General features: G+C 42.4%; 1 protein-coding gene across 22 annotated transcripts in view; it reads left to right on the forward strand.

Annotated features, from left to right (window-relative positions):
* Positions 1-13,290, forward strand: part of ZMYND8 (zinc finger MYND-type containing 8) — a 117,662-nt gene that overhangs the window by 29,355 nt on the left and 75,017 nt on the right. For 20 of the 22 annotated variants that reach the window (XM_043983184.1, XM_043983187.1, XM_043983197.1 and 17 more), the window contains exon 3: positions 10,399-10,547. In XM_043983184.1, coding sequence (XP_043839119.1) covers positions 10,399-10,547 — 149 coding nt within the window. Of the gene's footprint in view, positions 1-1,819; positions 2,023-10,398; positions 10,548-13,290 lie in introns of those variants that run through there. The other 2 variants (XM_043983193.1, XM_043983198.1) reach the window with 2 other exon arrangements.

Consider the following 13,290-nt stretch of genomic DNA (forward strand, 5'->3'; position numbering starts at 1 on the left):
TTTCATATAATAAGAATAATCACTGCTTATGTTTTAATAGTGATTTCTGGCATTACTCACAACAACTTGGGAGGTATCTATTAATATTATCATCTGCATCATCATTCTTTTAGAGGAACTAAATCTCAGAGAAATTAATTTTACATATTACACATAATTAACATATTAAATTTACATGTTGTATAAATGGCACTCGATTTGGTGTTAGAGTCTCTTTTGTTCTTTTCTTGACTTCTCCCAAGCTGCCCTGTCTTACCTGATTTCCTTGAAGGCCCCAGTTACCATGCTACCTTCTGGGAGAATCCTTCTCTGCCCTTCTTAATCTTTCTGCCTTCCCTCCAAGATTATCTCCAGTTTATCCTATCTGTGTCTTGTTCCTCTTTCCCCCCTCCCCCATTAGACTGTGGGCTCCTTGAGGCCAGTGAGTGTCTTTTGCCTGTCATTGTTATTCCCTAGCCTAGCCCTGCCCCTGACATGTAGTAGGCATTTAATAAATGCTTCTTGACTTGACCCAGCTAGAAAGTTCAGGCAGACACTCAAACCCAAGGTGGGTTGTACAGTTCACCTTGAAAATGATCTTCCCCACCCAGGGGCATTGAATGAAGTGAGACCAGAAGTGGGACGGGTAAAAAAACATCCCTTGGCACCATTTGGAAAATGTCTTTGGCATGGGTGGGCTTTGGGAAAGCAAGGCCTCAGGCAGAACATGGTGCATGTTTTCCTCACTGGCCCCTCAGTTCTCACTTACCTTCTCATGTTGCTTTTCTCCTTTCTCTGAATCTCTGAATCTCCCCCCCCCCCCCCCATTTATTCTTTAAAGAACAGAACCTTTTTCCTGTTTGTAAAGTGTTCCTGCTTTGTCCTAACTGCTTGGTCAGATGCTTGTGTTTTAGCAAAATGCTGGGGGCTCCTAAGCAGTTGATAAATAATCCTCTACCAGGTAAAACTAGTGAACTTGGAATTATTTGTAGCCAGGTATTTATTTAAAAGCCAAAGGAAACCAGTTGCACAGCATTTTCTTCACAGTGATTTGGCCTGACTTTAAGTACTTTTTTTTTTTACATGTAAATAAATTGAATGGAGCCAGACCTGCGGGGCACAAGCTGAAATAATGACTGCATGTATCTGGGATTTGGGGAGGCCCTTTATTTTGCATGTAAAATTCCACACAACCTGGCATTGCCCCAGCCAGGAAATTCCTGTAGAGACGTCCCCCCAGTTTCCAAAGGCTTCATCCTAAAGGAGATTAGAGACCTGGCCGAAAAACTCTTTCATTACGGTCTTGCAATTGTCCAGGAGCAGCCCTGGATTCATTTGCAAATCAGCCTCATTTCCCCAGACTTGCTGCTAGTCTCCCGTCTTGCAAAGCTGGTTCTGCCGTTTCCACCTTTTGCATGTGAATATACCCCATAATAGCTTTCTGACCCTCGGTCCTTGCTGTTCTGTGAGTTCCTGTTGGCTGACTTTCCAGCGGAAGAAGCTCCTTTGGGTTACATTCTGAGAGCGCACAAGATGGTGCCCTTTTCCTAACTAGCATGGCTGACAGACATGCCATATTTACAGAACTATTGATCACGCTGCAGCTCTTCCTTGCATTAATGAGCAGGACAGTTTATATTCTGTTGCATGTGTAGCATTTGGTGCAAATAGGCCTGTTGCTGTGAATTGCAACAAAGACTTTAATCTGAGCTGAACTGCTGTCATGTTTGATAGATTACTGCTATAGCAAATATCTATAAACGGCTTTGGTGGGCTAGGCCACTCTGGCTGCACTGTACACAGGAGATTGCAAAGAGGTGGTGGGATTCTAGCACCAGTGGGGAACCTAATAAGAGAAAGCAGTCGCAGCAATAGGAGGAGATAACTCCAAGCCTCTCCTTTCCCTCCTCCTCCCTGGGAGAGGCCTTCTCACTAATAACAAGCCAGCCGGGGGAAAAAGCCTGCAAGCAGAAGCCTCTTGAAAGCTCTCCTCTGATGTGGTTGTGCCTGCTGACCATCACCCATCTAGTTTTTAAATGGCTGGTAAGTGCTTTTTCACTGGGTTTGGGGTTTCTGGCCTTCTGGGCTTTGAATTTCTATTTTCCTCTGGATCTCGTCCCTGCTGCTCCCTCCTTAGTTACATATTTCCTAATGTCTGTTTCACATTTGGAAAAATGACTGTTTCTACATACTCCAACCCTGCGAGAAGCCCCAGGACCTTTCATTGATCTCGATGAGAATTTCACATGGAAGAGGAGATCCTTAGATCAAGGGCTGGTTAGGTTTGAGATCAGTTATATCTGTTGTGGAAGGAGATGTACCCTGCCAGGAGAGATTGCTTTTTATTTATATGCTAGCTTGGGGGACCTGAAATAAAAGACCCATTTCCAGAAACATATGTGTAGCTAGTTTCAGAGACTGTGAGGGCTGTGATACAGGTTGGTTCTCCCAAATAGTTTCAGTTTGGTGGGATTTGGCAACTTTTTGAAATCTCTAGGATTATAGTGTAGAAAATCAGGGCTTCCTAAAGAATTGTAACTCTCCAGGTTTTTGCACGTGTTTAACTTGGCTGGGGACGCCCTTCTCTTTGGGGCTTTGTCTCTCCCCTGGCCTTCCCCGCCTCTCTCAGCACCCCTCCCCCCTTTCTGTTTTCTTTCCCCCAGGCATTTCTGGGGTTTTGGTTCATTATAGTTTAAGTATTGGCTGGGGAGGATTCTGTTGCTTCTAAGTAGCATGTCCTGTTTGGGTACCCTGCTCTCTGGGTCTTTTAAAAAAATGCTTTGAAATTATTAACTGTTTTCTGCTTTGTTGCCCTAGAGAACAGCATGTGGTCATGTTTGAAGTAGGCAATGGAGAGTGTTAGCAATTACCCCAAGTGCAATCTCTTCATTTATACCTGATGGCCCAGTAATATCTGGGTCCTGCGCTTGTGCTCCGGCTTCATCCTGGGAATGGCACTTTCCTGTAGATGTAGTGTGTTTGTAAATTCGTTTGGAATGGATCGAGCAGCCCCAAAGGCTCTCCTGTCTTCATTTGATTTGTTAGATGCATCTCAGGGCTGTCCAGTTTCACAAAATGGGCTCCTACATACAAGTGTGCTGGAACTGGTACTTCTTTGTGGAAATACTTTTCCATGATGGATGGAGGGTAAACTTGGTTGCTTGCATCTGGAAAAGCCTGTGTTTGTGGGGGATGTGACAGAGGGGGGAGTAGAAAGAAACCCAGGATGTGAAGAATGGACAGGCTCCTAGAGAAGCCTTTTCAAAAATGAAATTTAAATATGTTGGTTCAGTAAATCTCACTGTGTGGTAGGTACAGTGGAAAATGAGTCGGATTTGGAGGAAAGGACTTGAGGTTTTGAATTCCAGTTCTGACTCTTTTACCACCAACCGCGTCAATTTGAGCACTTCATTTTAACCTCCTTGGGCCTTGTTTTCCTTGCTTATAAAATGAAGGGGGTGGACAAAATCACCTCTAAGTCCCCTTCCAGCTCTTAATTTGAATTTTCTATGGAGGATCTGCTTTGTTGGAGCCACGGTCAGTAAACAAGTTAAGGTCTCACAAATGGTGGCTTAGTGCCAGGTCTGCTAAGCTATATCAGCCACTGTCTTTGCCGATTTCCTCCCCTCTGCCCACCCCCTCCCCCCATGTGATTTCAGTAGCTGCTTGTTCTCTTCCTTCTTTTATCCAGGCTTATTACTGGCTACCAACCATATAGGAGCCGGTCCAGACAATCGCAGTGTCAACAGTATTAAGGAATTTAAGACACCCCAAAATCTACTACAGGCCCAGGGCCGGGAGTGGTAATCACTAGGCCTGTCTTTTCCAGTCTGAGAGACTAAAACAATTCCCAGTAATGATGCGTCATTTCCTGGGCTGGAGAGCTAAGAGCTCTGAGGAGTCTGTGTGATTCCAGAGGCGGATGTGGGGGAAGGAATGCCCGATGGTCAATGAAATGGAGGTGTCTGCTACAGATCTGAAGGGAGCTGTGTGCCCTAGGAGCCTGATATATGAGCCGCACAGGGCCTGCTTGTAGTGGAAGGGAAGCGAATGCCGCCTCAGTATAGGAGCCCGGAAACAAATGTATATTTTGGAACATACATTGGTGTTCTGTCCTGGTTCAGACTTGAACAGGCTCACGTGAACACCATTTTAATGCAACAGGAACAAACAAGACAAAAACAACCCAGCTCCATTAATCAAAGCCCAGCAGCACCCACAGTCCTCAGCCACATACGACAGAGGGAGAAGAGTAAAGAACAAAGGGGACCAGATGCCGATGGAGCGAGATGGTGAATAGGGGGTTTGAACACTGATTCCTTTGCCCTCCTTAGCCCAGGGAGAGAAAAATCTTTGTTTTGGGGCAGAAGTGGAAGGTTTGCACGGTTGCACTGTGAATAGTCGGGGTTGATGTTAGGCCACTCAGAAAGTCATGGCTTTATTTAAGTTTTAAAAGAGCATTTTGAAATGGAATTGTGCTTTTTAATGAAAGCTGTTTGTGGTCTCAGTGCTAGAGTTAATCTCACATGACTGTCTCTTCTTCCAGTTACTCCTCCATACCCAACAGGCTTTCCAGATTCATGAGATAGTGTTTGAATGTTGTCAGGGGAAATTATTCTGTCTCATCCTGCTTTCCCCTTCCTGAGTCATTCTTTTTAGAAGTAGCACCTCCTCCACATTAACGCTTTCTGAGTCTCTGATATATACATATACATATATATGTATATATATATATGTGTGTGTGTGTGTGTGTGTACGCTTATCAACATACATACACATGTAATATGTACAGGGTGTGCTTTAATCAGCATGGGGGAAATTTCCAAAAGGAGGAAAGCACTTCTACCACTGCAAATCTATACCTTCTCTCAGGTTTCTCAGCTGTAAGATGGGGATAATAATAGAACCCCCTCCCAGGGTTGTTGTGAGGATCAAATGAGATCCTATTTGTAAAGCACTTAGCATGGTGCCCGGCACATAGTAGGTGGTTTATAAATATTAGCTATTATTATTAAACATAATAGTCTTTAGGTTTGTCCATAGTCTGTGTATGTGTCAGAGGCTGTATTTGAACCGAGGTCATCCCGATTCTGAGGCCTGCTCTCTATCCACCTATTCTTTCAAATAGATTTTAAAATTTCTTCTTGGGTGGGGATTAGGGTTGGGGAAGGTGATAAGGGGGAAGCAAACAGTGAACCAAAGCAGAACCTTGTCATTCATTTTAGGATGTAAGCTCCTTTTTGATTAGAGATTGTTTTCGTTCCTTATACCGGTATCCATCTCCAGGATCTAGCACTCTGCTTGGCCTGTTGTAAGCACTTAATAAATATTTGTCAAGACAAGTCAACTAGTGTTTAAGTGCCTACTGTATGCCAAGAACTGGAGATATAAAGAAAGGCCCCCCCCCCCCAGCTCCAACCCTCAGGGAGCTTACAGTCTAATTGGGGGAGGAGGACAACATGCAAATGAGATATTTACTGGCTAAATTGGAGATTATCAACTGAGGGGAGGCATTAAGGCATTAGCATTACTTGTTGATAGATTGATTATTGATTGACCTTTTTGGTAGGAGATTTCTAGACCTATTTGTGCAGTATTCTAATTTAAATTTACTCACATTTCTTTAGCTCTTTAAATTTTACAAGGCACTTAAGCTTTGGAAACTGAGGCACAAAGTACAGGGGCTAGCACCAGGGTAACACAGAACACAGGGTGTTCGGCCTGTGGTAAGGGATCATAAATCAACGTTTGTTAACTGCTGCTAATCACAGTAATGAGAAACTGTCCTTTATAGAGGGTATCCCAAAGTCTTAGTTCTGTTCCAAGCTTTAATAGCTTCAAAGCAAAGCAGCATTAAGACTTTTGGGAGGCCCCTTTTAGCTCTTGAAAGCTTACCATGCACTTCACCTCCATTACCTCATTTGATCCTCAAAACATCCTTGTGAAGTAGCAGCTCCACATAGCATCACCCCCATTTTACAGATGAAAACCCCGAATCTCAAAGAGGTGAATTAGCTTGTTCATGGTTGCATAAGCTAGTAAGTGTCTGAGGTGGAATTTGGACCCCAGATCTCCTGATTCCAAGTCCAACATGCGATCCACTGAGAGGCAGCATGATGTAATATAAATGATTTTGTAATTACAGTCAGGAGATAGGGGTTTTACAGAGAAGAAAACCAATGCCGGGAAAAGTGTCCTTTGAAGTAATGGATAGAATGCTGGATTCTAGAACTGACCCTTATTAGCTCTGTACTCATCTCGAAGTTTCCTTTTTTATTTTTGCAGGAAGGGATGATGAATGAAGGGGTATTAATTCTTCAACGACTTACCTCAGGATAGTTGGGAGATTTTATTTCATAAACTTTCAAATGCAGCAATAGGGATAGGGATTGTGAGAAGGAACCTCCCTTAGACTCTGTACAGCTCTGCCCCTTCTTTTTGCCTTCTGGAGAGTTGGGGTTGAGTTGCCATTGAGAGGTGAGTGGATTTCCCCAAGGGTACAGTCCAGGTCTTATTATTTCCCCAAAGGCCAGCAGCTCTTATTAGCTGTGCCTATTTTTTTCCAGTTGTCCTTGGTATAGGTTCTTTCTCTTTGGAGGTCTTCAAAGGAAAAACTGAATAACTCATGAAGGATTTTTTAAAAAAGCATTTGAAATAGTGTTTCACTCCCTCTACACGTATGGCAGCCATGTGTCCTGAATTTTTCCAGTATTGTGCTGATTTCGAGAAAAGCAAGTGTGTTCTTTTTTTTGGGGGGGGGGTTTCATGTATGAGGTATTTTATTTTTTCCGTTACATTAGTGTGTTCTTAATGAAATTTTGTAAAAGGAAGAACCTTCCTCAGATCATACATCCTGATTTTTGGTCCAGGATAAAAAATGCTCGTTGTATCTCCAAGACATCTAATTCAGGGGAGAAACCCCTTGAAAAAGCCCCTTGGGGGCAGCTAGGTGCAACAGTGGATAAAGCACCAGCCCTGGATTCAGAAGGACCTGAGTTCAAATGCAGCCTCAGACACTTGACACTTACTAGCTGTGTGACCCTGGGCAAGTCACTTAACCCTCATTGCCCCACCAAAAAAAAAAAAGAAAGAAAAGAAAAAGCCCATTAATTTTTCTCCAAGTTGCCTTCATTTTTTGGCTCTTTGGTGTTGACAGATGTGTAACCTATTAAATTTCTACTCTTCTGATAACCGGTGCCTAACCCTCACTCCAGTGGGAATTGCTTGTGTTTTTAACTTGAAATAGAATTGGGCTTAAAGGTTTGTGTTAAGATAAGAAGAACAAAAGTCTTAGAACATGGATTATGTATCATGTGGTCAAGGCCCTTCTTCCTTCTGTAAAATGAAGGGTTTAAATTAGACAATCTCATAGGCCCTTTCTGCACCTCCAAAAATTATTTGGTTTTATGTTCCTTCTAGTTTCTTTTTTTGGTGGCTTTCTTTTTTTCCCCCCTGAATGGAATCATATGTTCACCTGGAACTGGGAGGGTAGTAAGGAAGGGGGGAGAGAGAAGGAGGAAGAGGGGGTAGAGGGAGAGAAAGAAGGGAGGGGGGAAAGAGGGAGGGAGGGAGGGGGGGAGGGAGGGAGAGAGAAAGATCACGTGGAAGGATATTGAGCAGCAAAATCTGTCTAATCTCATCTTCTCTTCTTTTGACTGTCTCAAATCCCCTAACCCCTCACAGTTTTCAGCCATAGGTAAAAGAGCTTAATTAGTTGCTTAAAGAAGAGCCACTAAGTTGTGGTTACTTAATGGGAAGGACAAACCTGTCCTAATTTTTAGGCTCATAGTTGTAGAACTGAAAGGGACGTAATTTATTCTCTTTACCCCCTGTTTTAAAGATAAAGAAACTGAGGATTTGAGTAACTTCTCATTAAGTCACTTAATTTAGTGACTTATCCCAGTTTACATACACTAAAAGGAGGCAGAGTCAGAATTTGAACCCAGATCCTTTCATTCCAAATGTAGTTAGTTCCCTTCTTACTTCATCATGTTATGGCCAAAACCACTCTTTGAGTTTTACTTTCTGCAGTCTTGAAATGAAGGAGTTGGACTGAAATTGAATTATCTCTTAAGATCTTAGCAGCTAGGTGGTGGCCTGGAGTCAGGAAGACCTGGGTTCAAATTTAGCTTCAGACACCCCCACAAAAAAAAGAAAAGAAAAGAAAGATCTCATCTAACTCCAAATACTTTGATTCTTTGACCTGTCTTTGGAGAGAGTCTCCTTAAAATGGTCTGTTTTATAGGCAGTGAGTTGAGTGCTGGAGTTCTTATCTTACCTCACTCACAGAGTAGCTGTGTGACCCTGGGCTAGTCACTTAACTTTTGCAGCCTCAGTTTCCATATCTGTAAAATCAGAATAATAATGGCACCTACCTTACAAGGTTACTGCAGGGGACAAATGGTAGAACATAAGTGCAAAACTAAAGTGCTATATAAATGCTATCTATTGAAAGCAGAGACTGGGGGGGGGGGCACTTTCTTTGAATTCCTAATCCCTACCACAGAGTTTGGCACCTAGGAAGTGCTTAATAAAAGCAATTGTTGACTTGACTCTGGGAGTTGATCAGAATGACTATCAGCTCTGAGGCAAGTGGCCTCCAGTGAGTCACGAAGGCTTTTTCATTACTCATCCACCCAAGTCACTAGGTTGCTGCTTCTTTAGGAGACTTTCTTTGGCAGGATGCTATTAGAAATTTTACCTTGGAACCACATTTTGCTGGGTTGCCCAAATCTGAGGTTTTCAGATTGATGTCATGCACTATTTTTGTTTAGAAAATAATAAAAGTTGCCTCAGACTGAAAACCTCTTCCTGATCTGCCATTTTGTGCTTATCTTTCCTTAAAAATAGTTTTAAATGTTTTGTTATTCTGAGCTTTGCAAACACCAACAAACATGAGCATTTCCATATATACAAAGAGCAGAGAGAATTGCTCATGGAACTATAAATCTAATTCTATTACATAGACTTTGATTTCAAAAATCCCATATAATAAATTCTGCCTGATAGTTTCCAAGTTGTTATGCTTGTCTGTGTCTCCTTGATTATCTTTCCTAGGGGGCTCGGATATGAACAAGGAGGACCCAAAGGCTTCTCTTTGCCCCTTGTTTCCAGCTAGTGCTTTAATCTGCTTTAAGGATTGTTTCTGAGCTGGAGAGAAATATCGAGAACTGGGCTTTAGGCAGGTTTCTCATTCCCTTTTTGGGAAGCAGCGATGAGGAAAGAGACCTTGCTTGCTCCAAAGGGGAAGGGGAAGGGGAAGGGGAAGGGGAAAGGTCCCCTCCTGTGGAATCGGATCCAACACTGAGGAGCTGGAAGTGGTTTCTCTTTCTGTGGTTGTGACCCTGTAGGGAAATCAGTACTGGTGGTCTTTGCAGCCAGCTCCACACTGAACATCATGCAGTTCTATCCTGCCTAGATTGAAGGGACACTGATACCTATCTCTGCTTGTGTGGACTTGCCTCGACTGCTAAAATCTGGGAGAAGAAATCCAGGCCACTCATCCTGGATAATCAACATGGGAAGTTCACATACCTGTCTTTGATGCTGTCATTCCTCTAAACCTTTAGTAATTCTTGGCTCTTAGACTTTCCTCTCCTAAATCCTATAAGCTTGGGTTTCCCAGGATATGAGCCTGAAATACAGTGCCTAGTCATTACGGACTGGTGACATTAGATTGTTTCTTTCAGGGAAGGAGGTCGATTTCTGGTATGGAGTGGATTCAAGTCTTTGCAGGTGAAAGTTATTGTGTGTATTGTTTATAGGTTAGAACAGCTGCTGGAGACATTAAAGGGGCCGGAGGCCTGGGAGTATGGAGGCATTTCAGATGGAAATCAGAGGTCTCTTGGCTTTTTTTTTTTTGCATTTAGCTTTGATGGAAAGATTGAGAGCTGTTCTGCCCGGGAAGAGCTGCTTATTTACAACTTGATTAGGGGTGATTAGATGTGGAGAGTGGAGGAATGATGGAGAAATTGTACTTTTGATGGAAACACTGGCGAAACTACTGTGCCTTACAAAACAGAAGACCAAGAAAATCTAACTTGGGTCATTGGGGGTGGCTCCGTGCTTGAAAATAACTGTTAGGATGATTCCAGACACAAGTTATTCACATACTCCTGGAGTTTCTTTTTGGGAGGGGTTGGGCTGGGGGTTAAGAGTGGGACTGGGCAGTAGGATCCTCTAGACGAAAGGAAATGGGGAGGAGTCAATTCATCATTATTTGTACAGTATTGTTAACAGAGGGTGTTACAACCTATTTCAAGCTGGGGAGGTTTTTTATTTATTTGAGACATATGTCTTTCCCTTTTAAGTTTTTGGTAGTTAAGCTCCTTTAACTAAATGGTCTTGCCTTTTCTCGTGTGTGTGTGTGTGTGTGTGTGTGTGTGTGTGTGTGTGTGTGTGTGTGTGTGTGTTTTACAGATCCTGGCTCTGCTGAGCGGACGGCACAAAAAAGGAAGTTTCCCAGCCCTCCCCATTCTTCAAATGGTCACTCTCCTCAAGATACATCTACCAGTCCCATCAAAAAGAAAAAGAAGCCTGGCTTATTGAACAATAACAATAAAGAGCAGGTAAAAGAAGCCTCCAGGACTGCTTTGGTACTGGGAGCTGTGTCATTTGTCTGTTTAAGTGTTTCTGAAACTCAGCCTTAGCTTGCCTTGTGCTGTTTTGACTAAATTGCATAAGAAACCAAATGGGGAGGGTGCTCACCTTAGTTTCCATGGCCACCATTTTGAGCAGATTTCTAAGCCTGTGTTCTGTGGGTAGAGATGAATAGACCACGAGAGGTTAAAGGCTGGGACCTATGCTCCCTTTTTATGCTCCTCTGTGGAATAAATAGTATGAATCCTTTAACCTCTAAAGTTCCCTTAGTCATATCCAAGACAGGAAGTGAATGCTGAGGCCAGATGGTTTCTGTTGGTGGTTCTTGACTGAACCATTTTCAGATGATTCCTTATGATTGGTTGGTAGGAATGACTTGCCCCCTCCTGCTGAGCATGGGCTCAGGATTGCTAGTACTTGGGAAGGAGGAGGTTTGAAATCTGTCCTTTAGAATAACATAGTCATACCCTACTGGTTCATAGGCCTTTTATTGCCTTTGATATTTTGGCCTGACAGTCAGATCTCAGTTCAGAGGCAACAGATGATAAAGATCCCTAAATCTCATTTCAGATCTGTAGTGGTTTACCCTTCCCTTAGGAGCCATTTTATCACCATCGCTATTAACCAGAAAAGATGAACATTTCCCTTTCCCCATCCACACTCTCAATGGATAGTAGGGGCGTGGTGGGCGGGGTGGGAGAACTGGTAGAGAAGGAGAAACACAGGGCACAAATAGTCCCCAAATTGCACAGTAAGCCCCTAAGGAATCTAGATTTGATTGTTTTAATAACTCCATTTTCAAAATCACAAGGTCTGAGGGAGGCAGCATAGTGGCAAGAGCATGGGACTAAGAGTTTTGGCTTTTGGTTCTGCCACTAATTAACTTTTTGAGTGACTTTTGGGCAGGTCACCTTTCCTCTTTCTAGAGCTTATTTTCTTTATCTAGAAAATGAAGAGGGTTGGACTTTAGGTGATCTTTAAGGTTCCTTTCCCTGCCTAAAGTATTCTAATTCTGTGATCTAGTATCTTCAGATGGATCCTCAGCCAATCCCAGTCAGATGGCTCTGTCTTTGAGAAGCTAGTCTGTATCATATACTCTAACCTCTTACTAACTTTCCATAGCTCTCCCTGTTGAGAAGTTATTCCCTATCTCTAACCCATATCCCTCATGCTGTATTTTAAGTACATTTTTTTTAGTACATTTTTATTTTAGTGTCTGTGAAAGTATCTCAGAGCCAGAAAAGACTTGGGAGGCTTAGTTTTTTAGGCTGTCAAAAATTCCTTCTATTACATTATGGACAATCCGCCATCTCCTTGAGGATCTCTAATGAGAAGGAACAACTGCCTTTAGAGTCAATCCATTCCACTTCTAGATAGCTGTGATTGTCAGGAAGTTTTTTCCCCGTATGTCAAACCTATATCTGCTTTCTATAACTTCTACTGTCTGCTTTTGGTTCTTCTGGAGCCAATCAGAATAAGTATAACTGGTGGTTCACAAGACAGCCATTTATCTGCTTGAAGAGAGCTATCTATCCCTCCTAGGTCTCTGCTACTAAATGTCTTCCTTCAATTGCTCCTCATCTACTTGGCATTATCTCTAGAGCTTTAACAATCCTAGTTGCCTCCCTCTGAGTTCTCTTTAGGCATTTATCAATGCCCTTGTTGAATGGGGGCACTTGGAATCTAATAAAATACTCTGGGGTGGGGTGGGGTGGGGTGGGGAGGGGACTTTAACCTATCTGGTCCTGCCCTCTCAGTATAGTTGCAGATAAAGTGATCACTATGGCTCATCGTTGGCTCCTATTGGCACTAGCCATTCCTTCCACCATCTTGTACTTGTGAAGTTGATTTCTTGAATTCAAGTATAGGACTTGACATTTATCCCTATTAAATTTCATCTTATTCTTTTTGGATCCTGATTCTGCTCTCCAGTGTGGTTTTCTCACCATCCTTTAGAGATGGTGCTACTAAATTCCTAAGTGTTAAGGCTCATATCACTTATCCTTCTCTTTACCTTTACCAACTCCTCAGAATTCTTGATTGTATTTTCTGAAGAGAAGCTATTTATAAAATCAAACATTCACATTCCTCCATCTCCTATTAAGAGGTTATTTTATTGAAAAGCTGTCTATGAATTTTGACCATCTACCACATGAGACTATTGTATCTTCATAAGTCCATAGATGGTCTATGTGCCTTATAAGGGCATTTTGGGAATAGATTTTATTGCACCTTTTTGGGGGACCTGGTTTTCCTCCCCTTTGTTATGTCATAAAGTAGTCATAGAACCCATGCTGGGGAGTCTTAAAAAATCATACCAGAATTTCTATTGTTCTGCTCCCCACCACCCCAGGTCTTAAAAAATGGAGAAACAAACTTACAGTGTAGTGGAAAGAGTACAATACTAAGAATCAGAAGACCTGAATCCTGTAGTTTTGCTACTAACTATAATTGTGTGACCTTGGGTAAGTGATTTCCCCACTTTGGGCCTCAGTTTTTTGTGCTGTAAAATGAAGGGTTTGGGTTGACATTACCTTCTAGGTCCACCCCAATTCTTGATATTCTATTCTTTGCATAGATTCAGGGAGTAAATTGGGGGAATCTGAATTCTTTTTTTTTTCCAATCACATTACAAACATTTGATGCACAGAAATCCCTCAACTAATGCCTGCCTAGTATATTAGCATCTAACGTATGCAAATGGATAAATCT

This window comes from Dromiciops gliroides, chromosome 2, assembly GCF_019393635.1.
Source record: "Dromiciops gliroides isolate mDroGli1 chromosome 2, mDroGli1.pri, whole genome shotgun sequence".
Lineage (NCBI taxonomy): Eukaryota > Metazoa > Chordata > Mammalia > Microbiotheria > Microbiotheriidae > Dromiciops > Dromiciops gliroides.